Source organism: Coregonus clupeaformis, chromosome 3 (assembly GCF_020615455.1).
Source record: "Coregonus clupeaformis isolate EN_2021a chromosome 3, ASM2061545v1, whole genome shotgun sequence".
NCBI lineage: Eukaryota > Metazoa > Chordata > Actinopteri > Salmoniformes > Salmonidae > Coregonus > Coregonus clupeaformis.
Window position 1 is genome coordinate 13879558 of NC_059194.1, and position 18725 is coordinate 13898282.

Here is an 18725-nt window from a genome sequence, read left to right on the forward strand (position 1 = left end):
TGAAGCCTCTTGCTGTGAAGTTCACTCTCATTTGTCAAATGGGGCTGGCCTATGACAGAGATGTGTTTGAAAGGCGGGTCCACCCTATGCTCCCTGGGCCCTGTACACCTACATGTCTTCTGGTGAGTCCACCAGAGAATCTGACTAAAAGTATCTAACACTGTGTCTGAATGCCAAACATTAACCATTCCATGCATGGAAATAAATGTGCATTTAACCAGCCTGAAAAGGGAACGTGTTGAAGCAATTGAGTGTGCGGGCCCAACTTCATTACTAGAACCACCATGCTCTTTGTTGTAAGACAAAACCTAGGGATTAGAAGAGGACTATATACAGTGCATTCGGAAAGTATTCAGACCCCTTGACTTTTTCCACATTTTGTTACGTTACAGCCTTATTCTAAAATGTATTACATTATTATTTTTCCTCATCAATCTACACACAATACACCATAATGACAAAGTGTAAACAAGTTTTTAGAAATGTTTGCAAAAAAAATAAAAAATAAATAGAAATACCTTATTTACATAAGTATTCAGACCATTTGCTATGAGACTCGAATTTGAGCTCAGGTGCATCCTGTTCCCATTGATCATCCTTGAGATGTTTCTACAACTTGATTGGAGACCACCTGTGGTAAATTAAATTGATTGGACATGATTTGGAAAGGCGCATACCTGTCTATATAAGGTCCCACAGTTGACAGTGCATGTCAGAACAAAAACTAAGCCATGAGGTCGAAGGACTTGTCCGTAGAGCGCCGAGACAGGATTGTGTCGAGGCACAGATCTGGGAAAGGGTACCAAACTATTTATTCAGCATTGAGGTCCGCAAGAACACAGTGGCCTACATCATTCTTAAATGGAAGACTCTTCCTAGAACTGGCCGCCCGGCCAAACTGAGCAATTGGGGGAGAAGGGCCTTGGTCAGGGAGGTGACCAAGAACCCGATGGTCACTCTGACAGAGCTCCAGAATTCCTCTGTGGCGATGGGAGAACATTCCAGAAGGACAACCATCTCTGCAGCACTCCACCAATCAGGCCTTTATGGTAGAGTGGCCAGACAGAAGCCACTCCTCAGTAAAAGGCACATGACAGCCGGCTTGGAGTTTGCCAAAAGGCACCTAAAGGACTCTCAGACCATGAGAATCAAGATTCTCTGGTCTGATGAAACCAATATTGAACTATTTGGCCTGAATGCCAAGCATCACCTCTGGAAGAAACCTGGCCCATCCCTACGGTGAAGCATGGTGGTGGCAGCATCATGCTGTGGGGATGTTTTTCAGCGGCAGGGACTGGGAGACTAGTCAGGTTCGAGGGAAAGATGAACAGAGCAAAGTATATAGAGATCCTTGATGAAAACCTGCTCCAGAGCGCTCAGGACTTCAGACTGGGGCGAAGGTTCACCTTCCAACAGGACAACGACCCTAAGCACACAGCCAAGACAACGCAGGAGTGGCTTCGGGACAAGTCTCTGAATGACCTTGAGTGGCACAGCCAGAGCCCGGACTTGAACACGATTTAACATCTCTGGAGAGACCTGAAAATAGCTGTGCAGCGACGCTCCCCATCCAACTTGACATAGCTTGAGAGGATCTGCAGAGAAGAATGGGAGAAACTCTCCAAATACAGGTGTGCCAAGCTTGTAGCGTCATACCCAAAAAGACATGAGGCTGTAATCGCTGCCAAAGGTGCTTCAACAAAGTACTGAGTAAAGGGTCTGAATACTTATGTAAATGTAATATCCGTAAAAAACTAAAACATTTACAAACATCTCTAAAAACCTGTTTTTGCTTTGTCATTATTGGGTATTGTGTATAGATTGATAAGGGGAAAATACAATTTAATCAATTTTAGAATAAGGCTGTAACGTAACAAAATGTGGAAAAGTCAAGGGGTCTGAATACTTTCCGAATGCACTGTAGATCCATATACAATACAGTACACACGTCTCCAGTCTGCTCTATGGTTCTGCCATGTGTGTGTTCAATCCACTCCGCTCTCTTCCCCTTTAGACGCCATGTTAATAACACATGCCAAGGCAAATTCATATGTATAGAAGGGAGCCTTGCATGGGGAAAACCAACTCAACACCTATTATTAATTACGGTAGGACGGATGGTGTTCTGACAAGCGCGTGGACTTAATGATTCATACACAAGGTGTTAGGAGATGGCAGAGACTGACGAGAGCAAATCATGTGTATTAAACTTTCGGTTTCCCCGAGCAACAGGGGAAGAGAGTGCGCCGACAAATTGCCAGACGGAGGCGCATTAGGAACGCTCCAGCAGACTTTTGGGAAGAACCTCTGGACCTGACAGCCAGGATTCAACCTGGAATGAGGGGAAATTGAAGGGGAGACCAACATCTGTTCTGTTGTAAAACAGCCTTATATACACACACACACAGTACATGTACGCATGCTCAACGAGACATACACATACACAGTACATGTACGCATGCTCACCGAGACACACACACACACCTGCCTCTATAATTAGCTAATGATGCTTCATTAAGATTATCCCAAGAGTGTGTTTCGGCTTTGCCCAGGCACAAGAGCACAGGTACAGTGGGGAAAAAAAAGTATTTAGTCAGCCACCAATTGTGCAAGTTCTCCCACTTAAAAAGATGAGAGAGGCCTGTAATTTTCATCATAGGTACACGTCAACTATGACAGACAAATTGAGAAAAAAAAATCCAGAAAATCACATTGTAGGATTTTTAATGAATTTATTTGCAAATTATGGTGGAAAATAAGTATTTGGTCACCTACAAACAAGCAAGATTTCTGGCTCTCACAGACCTGTAACTTCTTCTTTAAGAGGCTCCTCTGTCCTCCACTCGTTACCTGTATTAATGGCACCTGTTTGAACTTGTTATCAGTATAAAAGACACCTGTCCACAACCTCAAACAGTCACACTCCAAACTCCACTATGGCCAAGACCAAAGAGCTGTCAAAGGACACCAGAAACAAAATTGTAGACCTGCACCAGGCTGGGAAGACTGAATCTGCAATAGGTAAGCAGCTTGGTTTGAAGAAATCAACTGTGGGAGCAATTATTAGGAAATGGAAGACATACAAGACCACTGATAATCTCCCTCGATCTGGGGCTCCACGCAAGATCTCACCCCGTGGGGTCAAAATGATCACAAGAACGGTGAGCAAAAATCCCAGAACCACACGGGGGGACCTAGTGAATGACCTGCAGAGAGCTGGGACCAAAGTAACAAAACCTACCATCAGTAACACACTACGCCGCCAGGGACTCAAATCCTGCAGTGCCAGACGTGTCCCCCTGCTTAAGCCAGTACATGTCCAGGCCCGTCTGAAGTTTGCTAGAGTGCATTTGGATGATCCAGAAGAGGATTGGGAGAATGTCATATGGTCAGATGAAACCAAAATATAACTTTTTGGTAAAAACTCAACTCGTCGTGTTTGGAGGACAAAGAATGCTGAGTTGCATCCAAAGAACACCATACCTACTGTGAAGCATGGGGGGTGGAAACATCATGCTTTGGGGCTGTTTTTCTGCAAAGGGACCAGGACGACTGATCCGTGTAAAGGAAAGAATGAATGGGGCCATGTATCGTGAGATTTTGAGTGAAAACCTCCTTCCATCAGCAAGGGCATTGAAGATGAAACGTGGCTGGGTCTTTCAGCATGACAATGATCCCAAACACACCGCCCGGGCAACGAAGGAGTGGCTTCGTAAGAAGCATTTCAAGGTCCTGGAGTGGCCTAGCCAGTCTCCAGATCTCAACCCCATAGAACATCTTTGGAGGGAGTTGCAAGTCCGTGTTGCCCAGCGACAGCCCCAAAACATCACTGCTCTAGAGGAGATCTGCATGGAGGAATGGGCCAAAATACCAGCAACAGTGTGTGAAAACCTTGTGAAGACTTACAGAAAACGTTTGACCTGTGTCATTGCCAACAAAGGGTATATAACAAAGTATTGAGAAACTTTAGTTATTGACCAAATACTTATTTCCACCATAATTTGCAAATAAATTCATAAAAAATCCTACAATGTGATTTTCTGGATTTGTTTCTTCTCATTTTGTCTGTCATAGTTGACGTGTACCTATGATGAAAATTACAGGCCTCTCTCATCTTTTTAAGTGGGAGAACTTGCACAATTGGTGGCTGACTAAATACTTTTTTCCCCCACTGTAATAATGTGATTTTGATGGTTTTAAATGGCCTTAGGTAAGGTTTAATGACAGGCCTTGGGCAGCGCTAAGAGACCAAAACCAGCATCACAAAAGGTGGCCTCCAGTCACTAATGGTCTCAGTCATCTCTCCAGGCATGGCTGGCAGGAGCAGTGTGTGTAAGGAGCAGTGTGTGTAAGAGAGAGAGAGCGAGCGAGAGAGATAGTGAGAGAATGTGTGTGTACCTATCAGAGGCTTCATGTCCGCCGCCTGGCAGGCTGAAGGTTCCTCATGTTGCTGGGGACCATCCTTGACTGGATTAGCAGTTTCCTCCCACTCATGCTACATACAGCATCTACACACATCACATACAATCAGCCTACCTAAGTGCCAGCGAGAATAACTTTTCAATACAACTCTATTCTCAATTCTTCAGATTGCTTTGATTTTTTATTTAAAAATATCATCCAAGCATTTACAGAGTAGGAAAACAAATCAATCTATGCAACTGTTATAGGGATACTTCTGGATTTTGGCAATGAAACCCTTTATCTACTTCCCCAGAGTCAGATGAACTTGTGGATACCATTTTTATGTCTCTGCGTGCAGTTTGATACCCATACTATACCCATACTAATGCTAGTTAGCAACTTCCTTCAAACTGCACGCAGAGACATGAAAATGATATCCACAAGTTCATCTGACTCTGGGGAAGTAGATCAAGGGCTTCATTGCCAAAATCCAGAAGTATCCCTTTAACAGCCTTTACAGAAAATGAAGAAATATATCCATTTTTACTCAGAATTGTACAAACAAGGAAAGAAAAGAGAGTGAGAGGCCAGAGGGGTTGGAGGTTGAAAATGTTCAGCAGACCCTGATAACCTCCCTGGGTATTAGTCCTGGTTGAGTGACAGCAGAGTTAACCAATTAGAGGTTCTGAGAACGGTCCGGCCTGCCCATGTGAAGTACAGTCTGAGTTCTATGTTGTTACTTCTGTGTCCTCATAATACAGTCAGAGTTCTATGCCAGTGTTTCTCAACCTTATTTGTGACAGGGACCAGCAAACTGTTTACATTATAACTAGCACTTAAGAACTGACTAAATCAAGATCAGTTAACCCTCACAGGGACTGGTTAGCAACAGCCAAGGGACCAGTGCCGGTCCCCATAAAACAATATCCTCATAGGACTGTGAGATCTAAATGCTGTTTCTTCTGTGTCCCTGTGATGTCATCCGTGTCTCTGTAATGCTCTATGTGGTCTTGATGCCCTCGAAACCACAGAACTTCCAGCGTTTCTCCAGGCTGGCGCCCACCCCTGTCAGCTCCTGTCTGAAGGTACAGGGCAGCCGACCCAGTAGAGCCCCCACCTGTCCGGTGTTTATCTGAAACACACACACACACTTAATGTAAATACACAGATTTTATACATACACTGACACACACCCACAGATACAATCACAATACAAACGTAACACACAGATTTGATAAACACTCCTACAGACTCAAAGAGCCCCACATCTCAGAAGAACTGATCTGAGTGACAAACACCTACACCAACACAATACTCACCACAAACCACACCTACATACGCAATAGCATCACATTAGCATATAACATAACTTTAAAAAGGTGACATTACACAAACCAATGACAGCAGGAAGCACTGTATCATTTTATACAGAGAAAAAACACTTGTAAGAACCAGATGGGTAAAACCCTGTCAGAATGTATTAAACACTATCATGAAGATGTCAATGGTGTATCATCATTAACAATGTAGTAGTGAATCATGGACACAGTAGATAAGTAGAGAGTAATGTTGTTAGTGGAGAATCCAGCCAGGACTGTTGACAAAGCTCTGTGGACTTGTTGTGTGGTGTTACAGAGAGGCAGCGTGGGAACAAACACACCCTCAGACCTTAATGGAAAACCCAAACAGAGAGAAAAGGAATGAGTCAGTTTGTTGATGAGTGCAGAGAGGTTTTAATGAGCTGGAGGTGAGAGTGGTCAAACAATATATACAGTGAGGGAAAAAAGTATTTGATCCCCTGCTGATTTTGTACGTTTGCCCACTGACAAAGACATGATCAGTCTATAATTTTAATGGTAGGTTTATTTGAACAGTGAGAGACAGAATAACAACAAAAAAATCCAGAAAAACACATGTCAAAAATGTTATAAATTGATTTGCATTTTAATGAGGGAAATAAGTATTTGACCCCTCTGCAAAACATGACTTAGTACTTGGTGGCAAAACCCTTGTTGGCAATCACAGAGGTCAGACGTTTCTTGTAGTTGGCCATCAGGTTTGCACACATCTCAGGAGGGATTTTGTCCCACTCCTCTTTGCAGATCTTCTCCAAGTCATTAAGGTTTCGAGCCTGACGCTTGGCAACTCGAACCTTCAGCTCCTTCCACAGATTTTCTATGGGATTAAGGTCTGGAGACTGGCTAGGCCACTCCAGGACCTTAATGTGCTTCTTCTTGAGCCACTCCTTTGTTGCCTTGGTCGTGTGTTTTGGGTCATTGTCATGCTGGAAAACCCATCCACAACCCATTTTCAATGCCCTGGCTGAGGGAAGGAGGTTCTCACCCAAGATTTGACAGTACATGGCGCTGTCCATCGTCCCTTTGATGCGGTGAAGTTGTCCTGTCCCCTTAGCAGAAAAACACCCCCAAAGCATAATGTTTCCATCTCCATGTTTGACGGTGGGTTTTTCTTGATTTTTTTGTTGTTATTCTGTCTCTCACTGTTCAAATAAACCTACCATTAAAATTATAGACTGATCATTTCTTTGTCAGTGGGCAAACAAAATCAGCAGGGGATCAAATACTTTTTTCCCTCACTGTAAGAGGGCCTCCTCCTCATGGAGGTGGCAGTCAGAGGAGTCATGTCTGAGGGCCTCATCATGGAGGTGGCAGTGAGAGTGGCCATATAGTATATCTGAAGGCCTCCTTGCGGAGGTGGCAGTGAGAGTGGCCATATAGTATATCTGAAGGCCTCCTTGCGGAGGTGGCAGTGAGAGTGGCCATATAGTATATCTGAAGGCCTCCTTGCGGAGGTGGCAGTGAGAGTGGCCATATAGTATATCTGAAGGCCTCCTTGCGGAGGTGAGAGTGGCCATATAGTATATCTGAAGGCCTCCTTGCGGAGGTGGCAGTGAGAGTGGCCATATAGTATATCTGAAGGCCTCCTTGCGGAGGTGGCAGTGAGAGTGGCCATATAGTATATCTGAAGGCCTCCTTGCGGAGGTGGCAGTGAGAGTGGCCATATAGTATATCTGAAGGCCTCCTTGCGGAGGTGGCAGTGAGAGTGGCCATATAGTATATCTGAAGGCCTCCTTGCGGAGGTGGCAGTGAGAGTGGCCATATAGTATATCTGAAGGCCTCCTTGCGGAGGTGGCAGTGAGAGTGGCCATATAGTATATCTGAAGGCCTCCTTGCGGAGGTGAGAGTGGCCATATAGTATATCTGAAGGCCTCCTTGCGGAGGTGGCAGTGAGAGTGGCCATATAGTATATCTGAAGGCCTCCTTGCGGAGGTGGCAGTGAGAGTGGCCATATAGTATATCTGAAGGCCTCCTTGCGGAGGTGGCAGTGAGAGTGGCCATATAGTATATCTGAAGGCCTCCTTGCGGAGGTGGCAGTGAGAGTGGCCATATAGTATATCTGAAGGCCTCCTTGCGGAGGTGGCAGTGAGAGTGGCCATATAGTATATCTAGAGGCCTCCTTGCGGAGGTGGCAGTGAGAGTGGCCATATAGTATATCTGAAGGCCTCCTTGCGGAGGTGGCAGTGAGAGTGGCCATATAGTATATCTGAAGGCCTCTTGCGGAGGTGGCAGTGAGAGTGGCCATATAGTATATCTGAGCCTCCTTGCGGAGGTGGCAGTGAGAGTGGCCATATAGTATATCTGAAGGCCTCCTTGCGGAGGTGGCAGTGAGAGTGGCCATATAGTATATCTGAAGGCCTCCTTGCGGAGGTGGCAGTGAGAGTGGCCATATAGTATATCTGAAGGCCTCCTTGCGGAGGTGGCAGTGAGCGTAGTGGTCATATGTGGATGAGAGAAAAGAACAGAATCAATCTGACAGTCGAGAGCAGAGGAGAGCTGAGAACCCAGAAAGGCCCCTGAGGAGACGGGTGTTATAGCGAAGTGTCAGAATAAATTAAACCGCTCTGCTCCGTCAGGGAGAGACAGGAAGGAACCAGATGTAACAGGTCTCAGTGTCCAGGGATATCACACTCAGACACTTCCTCAAGAGCACTGGGAGATACAGAGATATCCTTATGCATGTCTATAGTATTGTAGCTATGGGAGATACAGAGAGATATCCTATATTCATGTCTATAGTACTGTAGCTATAGGAGATACAGAGAGATATCCTATATTCATGTCAATAGTACTGTAGCTTTGGGAGATACAGAGAGATATCCTATAATCATGTCTATAGTACTGTAGCTATGGGAGATACAGAGAGATATCCTTTATTCATGTCTATAGGACTGTAGCTATGGGAGATACAGAGAGATATCCTATACTCATGTCTATAGTACTGTAGCTATGGGAGTTACAGAGAGATATCCTATAATCATGTCTATAGTACTGTAGCTATGGGAGATACAGAGATATATCCTTTATTCATGTCTATGGTAGCTACACCGAGTGGAGGGAGTGGGGCTTGTCTTTTCATTAACCCCAACTCTAACCCGAGCCTCAGCATCATGAGGGCCCTGCCTGCACCAGTGGGATCAAATTAGATGTGAAGGACCTGGCTGCATGAGGAAACCCTTGCTGCACGATGGGGCTCTGCTGTCACAAGGGGATGATTCAAATTGCATTAGGGGGAAGCTGCCTGCACCAGCATCAGCTGCGCAAAAAAAGGGTTGCGACGGTGTTGCGAATGAGGAAGTGTTGAACCCTCGTTTCCGAAGCTCCTTTACTCCGTTTGTTTTGTTCTATTGTGTGCTTTGTAGCCGTGTCTCAAGATGAACCAGGATCAGATCCACTAATTTCTTCCTTTGGACAACACATCTCAGTTGGTCTCCGCTGTTCTCTGTGACCTCTCAGCTGGAGATCTGTTGATGGATTGGATTGACTGACTGCCTGACTACAACTTTTTCCAACTGGAATTTCATTTGTTTTAGCGTGATTTACACCGTGTTAGGTTATATGTTCAGTTGTTGGTGAAGACTAGTGAGGATGTTCTGATATTGTTGTGGGGTAAAAGAGTTAGAGATTTTAATTGTATGATTGAGACTTGGGTTAAGCTACACTTTATGAACTCCCGAGTGGCGCAGCGGTCTAAGGCACTGCATCTCAGTGCTTGAGGCGTTACTACAGACCCCCTGGTTCGATTCCAGGCTGTATCACAACCGGCCGTGATTGGGAGTCCCATAGGGCGGCGTACAATTGGCCCAGTGTCGTCCGGGTTTGGCCGGTGTAGGCCGTCATTGTAAATAAGAATTTGTTCTTAACTGACTTGCCTAGTTAAATAAAGGTAAAATAAAAAAAATAAAAAAAACTGACAAACATTGCGTGACTAAGGTCACTTGAACTCATTTACTGAGCTGGACTCTTTTTAGGCCCGAGGTACAGGACTTGAGGAACCAGAGATCATTGTGTTGTGACGTTATGTGTCTGATCATTTATTTTGGTAATACAACCAACGCAAAATAACATTTTGAAGTTATTTCCAATCTTTTAAAGTGTATTTCTATACTGACTTTTACATGAGTCTTTTGTATTGGTGTAGACTTGACAGACCAGACCGGACTCATTCCCTCACAAACAAAAAGGAGAAATCAATATTTTCTCTGGTAGGCACGACCTACCTGGCAACCCTAACAAAGAATAACCTCAAGTCAAAGCTGTTACAGTGTGCCAGCAGTACCTTGGAGTCCAGCTGCTGTAGATAAGAGCAGATGTACTCGATGCTGGCTCCAAACGGGTGGACATGGAGGAACGTAGAGATGATCCCTGAGGAAGGACAAACAGGGACATCAATACAGCTGTCAATCAAACTGGCATACCATATTAACATGTAGTTTAATACTCTATAACTACAACCCTACAATCATATGTACAAACACCTAAATTCCGTCTGACTGTTGATTTACCCATCTGCTCAAAATGAAAGCCAACGAGAACCTCACATTCAACAGACCACTAGTCAACTCATGTTGTCTGACTGATTAAATGTGTCTGGACTTCAAGTGTGTCCGTCTTCCCCAAAGCACTCCCAGCTCTGTGGAAGACTCTTGTGTTTGAACCGTCCAGATTAAGAGAAGTGTTTAACGAGGACTTTGACGCTGCTTTCTACATTAAAGCTTCTCTGATCAGAGCACCATGGGGCTTCACATGCATGTGCTTTCTACATTAAAGCTTCTCTGATCAGAGCACCATGGGGCTTCACATGCATGTGCTTTCTACATGAAAGCTTCTCTGATCAGAGCACCATGGGGCTTCACATGCATGTGCTTTCTACATTAAAGCTTCTCTGATCAGAGCACCATGGGGCTTCACATGCATGTGCTTTCTACATGAAAGCTTCTCTGATCAGAGCACCATGGGGCTTCACATGCATGTGCGCACACACCACCAGCATGAATTCCAACAATAACATCTGCTATCAACTCATTGATCAGATCATCCACTACTTAGAATCCTGAACCCTTGTGTAATAACATCTTATAGTCCACTGAGGAGCCAGCTCAGAAAACACACACACACACACACACTGATAAACCAGATGAGACACTGGAGGAAAAAGCAAAGTCCAATTTATATCCCCATATGCATCAGAGTCGCGTCTTCCTCAGGCATTTTACTGCTTGTTTCTAGCATTAAGCATCGTTATAGATTGGTTTATACATATTGTGACCCCTAGGTTGGAATCCCTGCTCTAGAGGGGGATAAAGCAGTTGAAGACACGTGGCCCCGTGTAGCTCAGTTGGTAGAGCATGGCGCTTGCAACGCCAGGGTTGTGGGTTCGTTTCCCACGGGGGGCCAGTATGAAAATGTATGCACTCACTAAACTGTAAGTCGCTCTGGATAAGAACGTCTGCTAAATTACTAAAATGTAAATGTAGGATGCAGACCTTACTTTCTTCATGAGTTCACTTTGTAGCCAATGTCCCTTTTCCCTGTGGTGCTCCCTTCAATTCATCTTCAGACATAACGTCATGTAAAGTGATTTTGACAGAGAGAACGACCCAGAATCCTCAGCAGCCGTCTATGCTGAGCAGTCAGAGTGGGCCGGCATGGAGGGAGGGAGCGGAGCGCCCCATTGGCTACATAACTACCTCTGAGCCAATCCTATGATCATTCTGGCATGACACCACCGTGGGACAGGACACGTAACTCCCACTAACAGACAGTAGTGTGTATCCTGCCATCTGGCATAGGCCTAAATGTAACTCCACAATTCCTTTCCCTTGTAACTCCACAAGACATCACTTTCATAAAATCTATTTGATCCAGGACCAACCATTCCCTGTGTAAAGTACCCTCCACTGAAATGGAGAATGTGCCAGAAGGCTGTGGTGATTAGAAACAGTAGAGGTGCTGAAGGCCTCAGTCAACCAGCCAATTAAAACGTGTGAACCAGCCCAGAGAACTGGTAATAAACTGGGGAGGAAAACCAGACTTTCCACAAATAACCTGCTTGATGATTGAGGATGATGAAAGTTTCTCTAAAAATAACCTGTTTAATTAGCAAAAAATGTACCAACAAGCAGAGCCTCTCTGCCAGAGTGGACAGCGCTAGGGGAAGGTTCTCCTCTGTAGGTACGAATGTTGTTGTAAGGTTGTAGTAATGTTACAGTAATGTCTGAACGTAACAACAAGCAGGGCTTCTCCCTCAGAGTTGACAAGACTTGGGGGAATCTTCTCCTGTATACTAATGTTAGGGTAACATAACGTTATACTAATGTTATAGGCCTAGTAACGTTATAGTCATGTTAGGTGAATGTACCGACTAGCTGGGCCTCTCTCTCTCTCTCTCTCAGAGTGGACTGGACTGGATCTTCTCCTCTATAGTTAGGTTAATATAACATTAAAATAATGTTGGAAGTTAGGTTATAGTAATTTTAAGTGAACGTACCAACTAGCAAGGCCTCTCTCTCAGAGTAAACAGGACTGGAGGGAATCTTCTCTGGGGGCAGACTCTCCTTCTCCTGACTGCAGGAAACCACTTCTAACGCTGTCGCCTCCTACAGGACAAGAGGAGAAAACACTTAGACTGGTAGATGACGCCCGCCTGCCCACACACACAAGCAATCAGTGCATAGCAGCCCCGATAACGCACCACTTTGACATCAGATAGATGGAAGAAGAGAGGGGAGACAAAGGCAGGAGATATTTCAGAGTGGAGACCACAGCAATAGTTCTACCAGAGAAGAGAGAGAGAGTGTTAGCGATGCTAATGATGAAGCTGTTGTTTGCTGTGGGCTTCTGACAGGCTGGAGGAGGGAGGGTCAGGTATGTGTGTTTGTGTCTGTGTGACTGAGGTGTGTGGTGTGAGAGAGTGTGTGTGGGCACTGCTTGATTTCCTAATCCAGTTGTGTCGGGTTGATTTATCCTGCGACAAATAAAGTCATCCTGCACTGGATTGGTCTGTAATGATCTGTCATGTCACTGGAAGAGGAGAGAAAGTGAGGAACAGAGAAACAGAGACAGGGAATAGAGGGGGAGAGAGAGGGATGGAGAGGGTCATATCTCTTTTCCACTTACATTGACTTGATCAGCACTCTCCTCGCTCCCTCTGTCATCTCGCGGTGATGTCTCCAGCTAGAGTCAATCATAAAAATGAGAAAAGCCGTCACTGTCTAATATTCACATTCTTATTTAAACACACATGCGTGTGGGGCGGAAAGTAGCCTAGCGGTTAAGAGCATTGGGACAGTAACCGGAAGGTTGCTGGTTCGAATCTCTGAGCCGACTAGGTGATCTGTCATGTATCTGGGAGATGAGAGAAAGGGAGGAACAGAGAAAGGGAGATGGGGAACAGAGGGGGAGAGAGAGGGATGGAGAGGGTCAAATCTATTTTCCACTTACATTGACTTGATCAGCACTCTCCTCGCTCCCTCTGTCATCTCGCGGTGATGTCTCCAGCTAGAGTCAATTATAAAAATGAGAAAAGCCGTCACTGACAAACATGTCACACTCATGCAAACATACATACACACTTTCTCCTTAGGTAAGACCACTATAAAAAACTGTAAGGGAGAGGTCAACATCACATATACAATCCCTGAATAGTCTGAGGGGGTATGTTGTAATGTGCAAAAAGATATAGAATCAGATCAGATTAGATAGAGCAGAGACATACAGTACATATTAATCTGTGTTCTTTCCATGAGTAAGAACCAAACATAACTGGATGTCAAAATGTCTTCTGTTCACGACTGGTATTCACACAGTGAGTGGTGTCTATCTCCGTTTTCTATTAAAATGGTTAAGACAGCCTGATTCAGTGGTCCTAGATGAAGCCTCATTCAGTGGTCCTAGATGAAGCCTGATTCCGTGGTCCTAGATGAAGCCTGATTCAGTGGTCCTAGATTGTAAGTCGCTCTGGATAAGAGCGTCTGCTAAATGACGTAAATGTCAATGTAATGAAGCCCGATTCAGTGGTTCTAGATGAAGGGACACAGAGAATAGAGTGTATTCTTCTGGTGATGAGATTGCCTGTTAATAGAACGACCTGCTCTAGAACAGTGGTTCCCAACCAGGGGTCCTAGGGGTACTTGGCCTATCCACAGGGGGTACTTGAGAGGACTCATGAGACCATAGGCTTACTGGTAAAATGCACATGAGGGGGTCCTCCAGGGGTACTCCGGGCAGAGCAAAATTCAGTTGGTGGTACAGTAACCGAAAAAGCTAGAATACATAATGCTTGGTGACAACTTGGACAGTGAATTGGGCTCTGGGGTTAACAAGTTGGCAACACACACTATCATTCCACAATGGCCACAAATCTAGAGAGTAACGCCTTCCTCAAATAGACTTCTATCTTCTGTTAATGAGTCTCCAGTGAGCCATCTCTGTGTGTATACATGCTTTAATTACCATATTACCCATGGATCATTGGAAGGGGTTAATGTATGCATGTATGCATGCTTTAATTACCATATTACCCATGAATCACTGGAAGGGGTTCATCTCTGTGTGTAAACATGCTTTAATTACCATATTACCCATGGATCACTGGAAGGGGATCATCTCTATATATTTCCCATGGATCACCTAGTGGCATTCTAATCTATGGCATCACCATTAAACCAGATATTGACAACTCTGTCACTTTCTATGATTTTAATTAATATATATTACCCAGCCACCAGGTCTAGAATGACTAATTCACCAAAGTCAGTGAAACAACTAGCCAAGCGCCGACGGGAGGCAGAGAAGAGAACATTTGTCTAGATCGGAAAACATGCAATCAAATATGGAGCACGCACCATTTGACTCTCTCATATCAGTATTCTCTTTATCTGACTAAATAGCTGATTGAACAGGAAGCTCATGCTCTTGTCAACCCTCCCCCTGGAATCCTGCTCAGCCAACGTTATCCCATGAGCAACACAAGCATTAACACTGGCTTTATTACAGCCAGGGCCTAACATTAACACACACGGGTAGATTGTGGCATTGGTGGATAAGATGTATATTTCACCAGCCAAGTTGGTGGGTGGTCAGGGCTCCACAGTGCGAGCATTTCACTCGCATTTGTGAATAAAAATAGTCAAGTATTATCACATTTATAGTAATATAAATGCTGCAGTAGCGGTTTTGATTAATAGCTGCTAAATGAATTGCAAAAAATATTTTTTAATCTACCTGCCACAGTGGCTGGTGGACCAAAAAGTTAATTTTATGCCCTGATTACAGCTCTATAGGGGACAATATAGATTTTAGCTGCTAAAGATATACAACTAATGTAAAGTGCACCTTCAAGCACGTAGGCTATCTATATACAGGTAACTGCCAAAATAAAGGAAACACCAACATAAAGTGTCTTAATAGGGCGTTGTCCCACCACGGGCCGCCAGAACAGCTTCAATGCGCCTTAGTTTACATTTACATTTAAGTCATTTAGCAGACGCTCTTATCCAGATTCTACAAGTGTCTGGAACTCTATTGGAGGGATGTGACACCAATCTTCCACGAGAAATTCCATCATTTGGGGTTTTGTTGATGGTGGTGGAAAACACCATCTCAGGGGCTCCTCCAGAATCTCCCATAAGTGTTCAATTGGGTTGAGATCTGGTGACACACACACACTTTTTTTTATACATGTTCCTAAGCATGATGGGATGTTAATTGCTTAATTAACTCAGAAAACCACACCTGTGTGGAAGCACCTGCTTTCAATATACTTCGTATCCCTCATTTACTCAAGTGTTTCCTTTATTTTGGCAGTTCTCTTTATATGGCTAGTATGAAGATGTTTTAGCCTGTGCAGTGGCACAGCGCCATAAACAGTATTGTGATACTTGGTAAATGTAGTATGCTGTTTCAGTTTACAGAGGCTGGTTTAGTGTAAAGAAGTTAGTCAGAAAGTGGTGGTGAATCTAGTAGATAGTTTGAAGAGGCTAGTTTGATGTAAAGATGATTGAGCAGTCTTTCTCTATATACAGTGCATTCGGAAAGTATTCAGACCCCTTGTCTGAATACTTTCCGAATGCTCTGTATGGCATACTACTAAGATGACCCGTCTCTCTCTATATACATCATTCTATTCGACCCCTCTCTCTATGGAATTCTAAATTAACTGTTTGAAATCAATGTCTAGTGGGGACACTTCTTTACCACTGTGAGTTAAGATATTGAAGAAATGTAATACCATTGTGGAATGAAACAAAATAAATTGTAATTCAAGTCTACCATATGGTAATTCCATTTCAAACCACAGGCGCCTTTCAAATGAGCCAAACTGTCAAGTGTTCTTTAAAGCTTGCACTATGACAGTGTGTGTTAGGGCCTGTGAAGGGCATGTGTTGTGTGTCTGTGTTACTGACCTGTGGTGTGTGTGTTGTGTGTCTGTGTTACTGACCTGTGGTGTGTGTGTTGTGTGTCTGTGTTACTGACCTGTGGTGTGTGTGTGTGTGTGTGACTGACCTGTGGTGTGTGTGTTGTGTGTCTGTGTTACTGACCTGTGGTGTGCGTGTTTTCTTCAGACTCTCCAGTCCTTCCTTGAGACTCTGTACTTGGCTCTCAAGCTGCTGTTTGTCCTCCACACTCTTCTCCAGCTCCGCCTCCCTCTGTTTCATTTCTTCACACATCTTCAGCAGTTGCTGCAAACACAGAGGACATACTTTGAGCCACATATGCTAACTAACCTTTAAAGGGATACTTCAGGATATTGGCAATGAGGCCCTTTATCTACTTACCCAGAGTCAGATGAACTCGTGGATACCATTTTTATGACAAGAATGAAAAAAGTTAGAGGTAGTTTCACAAGCCAATGTTAACTAGCATTAGCACAATGACTGAAAGTCTATGGTATCTGTTAGCAGACTTCCAGTCATTATGCTAATGCTAATTAGCAACTGTGCAACTGTATCCTTTGAAGCTTCTGATACAGAGGCTAAGTTAACTACTACTTTTTACCCCTTTTTCTCACCAATTTCGTGATATCCAATTGGTAGTTACAGTCGGCCAAACCCTCCCCTAACCCGGATGACGCTGGGCCAATTGCTGCGACACAGCCTGTGATCGAAACCGGGTCTGTAGTGACTGCGATGCAGTGCCTTAGACCGCTGCGCCACTCGGGAGGAAACTACAGATTTTAACAAATCTTTAGAGAGAAGACAGATATCCCCAAATGCTAACTAACGCTTAGGTTCTGCCACAGACATGGCAGTTAGCCACAGATGCTAACTAACCCTTAAGCGTCTGCTACAGAGAGGCAGGGTATACAATTAATTATTTTGTCCACCAGCCACTGTGGCAGGTAGATTTTAAAAAATCAGATTTTTTACCAGCCAAAATATTTTTGGCCTGCTAAAATTACACCAACAAAACACAAAAAAACAGATGAGCATGCTTTGTAAATAACACAGATAACCATAAATGCTACCTAACCCTTAAGACAAAGAAAACACAGTTATAGCCACAGATGCTTGCTTACAATAGGCATATGGCGCTTGCTAGTAATTAACCCTTTATGCATCAGCTCCATAGAGGAAACCAAGTTAGCCAGTGGTGCTAATCCTCCTTATGTTTCAGGATTTACCATTGAGTAAGGAACTTTTAGCTCATAGCTTCTCTATGTAGTGTCTCTGCTTCTCCAGGTCAGAACCATGTAGAAGCTGAAAAGTCCTTTCTCCTTATCCATTTAATCTTATAAAAAAACCATCACAGTCTCAGTTGGGTTTAGGCTGAAATACGCACGTATTATTACATGACTCACAAGTGGAAGAAATTCGCAGAACCTGGGCAGACTCAAGTCACCTGCTGACAACATTTTATGGTAATACGCCAGAGCCCGCAATTTAGCACAGAGCAATAAGAAGCATCTGATTTGTGTCTTTTAATCCATTCATTTAATATTTTCATGGAAATGTTCAAACTTGTTTGTTAGAAAAGTAATTACCATCTGTCTATTCATATGAGCATGACCGTCTCTATCCATCGTACTCTCAGAGTGCACCCCTCTGCTGCTCTCGTTTTCACCTTGCATCTCTCTCTCCCTATCCCTCTCTATCTCCCTGTCCCTCTCTCTCGCCCTGTCCCTCGCTCTCCCTCTTTCTCAGTGTTGTGTGTGTGTGTGTGTGTGTGTGTGTGTGTGTGTGTGTGTGCGCGTGCGTATGTGTGTGTGTGATTGGGAGGGCAGTTCTCTATCCACCTCTATTAAAAGTCCCTTTTCCACAAAACGACCAGTCACCCCAAGAAGCCAAACCAATGGATTATGAGTCTCACCAGCCAGAATCTGCAGGGGTTTAATATCTGTATGGAACCAGGAAGTTAAAGATTCCTGTGAAATTGCTTAAAATAAATCCAAAGTAGGACCTGCTGCAAGAAGTTAACTCCACTGTGTATGTGTGGTAGAAGTAGTACCTTCTGCATTCCCTGTAGTGCCTGTTGTAGAAAGGTTAGTTGTTGCTGCCTGATGGTGTCCTCTTCACTGTGTTGTGGAGGTGTGTGTTCTTGGTTCTTGCCCTGCTCCTGCTTCAGTAGCTCCACCTCGTTCCTGTAGGCATCCAGCTGACAGCGCAGAGAGTCATTCTCTTCCTTTAGGGCCTCCACCTGGGCCACAGGGCCTACACACACACACACACACACACACACACACACACACACACACACACACACACACACACACACACACACACACACACACACACACACACACACACACACACACACACACACACACACACACAGGAGAGACAACTATCATAACATTGTCCTGTACAGACAGCCTTCAAATGTCTGTACTGATGATCTGAGGACATACTGTAACTATACTGGAGGCTTTGAAATCCTAACCTGCCCTATTGAACAGACAGGAGAGAATGTGATGAGAATTACTCTTGAAATCCTAACCTTTCCTATTGAACAGACAGGAGAGAA

The 18725-nt window shown here is 44.2% G+C and overlaps 1 protein-coding gene across 4 annotated transcripts in view; it reads right to left on the minus strand.

The window, feature by feature from the left end:
• Positions 1 to 4853: 4853 nt before the first annotated feature.
• Positions 4854 to 18725, minus strand: part of LOC121540806 (ecto-NOX disulfide-thiol exchanger 2) — a 284655-nt gene continuing 270783 nt past the window's right edge. For 2 of the 4 annotated variants that reach the window (XM_041849916.2, XM_041849924.2), the window contains 7 exons: positions 18210 to 18412; positions 16304 to 16444; positions 13206 to 13262; positions 12882 to 12938; positions 12253 to 12361; positions 10042 to 10127; positions 4855 to 5536 (listed from right to left, as the gene is read on the minus strand). In XM_041849916.2, coding sequence (XP_041705850.1) covers positions 5405 to 5536; positions 10042 to 10127; positions 12253 to 12361; positions 12882 to 12938; positions 13206 to 13262; positions 16304 to 16444; positions 18210 to 18412 — 785 coding nt within the window. In that variant the 3' untranslated portion in view covers positions 4855 to 5404. Of the gene's footprint in view, positions 5537 to 10041; positions 10128 to 12252; positions 12362 to 12881; positions 12939 to 13205; positions 13263 to 16303; positions 16445 to 18209; positions 18413 to 18725 lie in introns of all 4 variants that reach the window. The other 2 variants (XM_041849931.2, XM_041849939.2) reach the window with 2 other exon arrangements.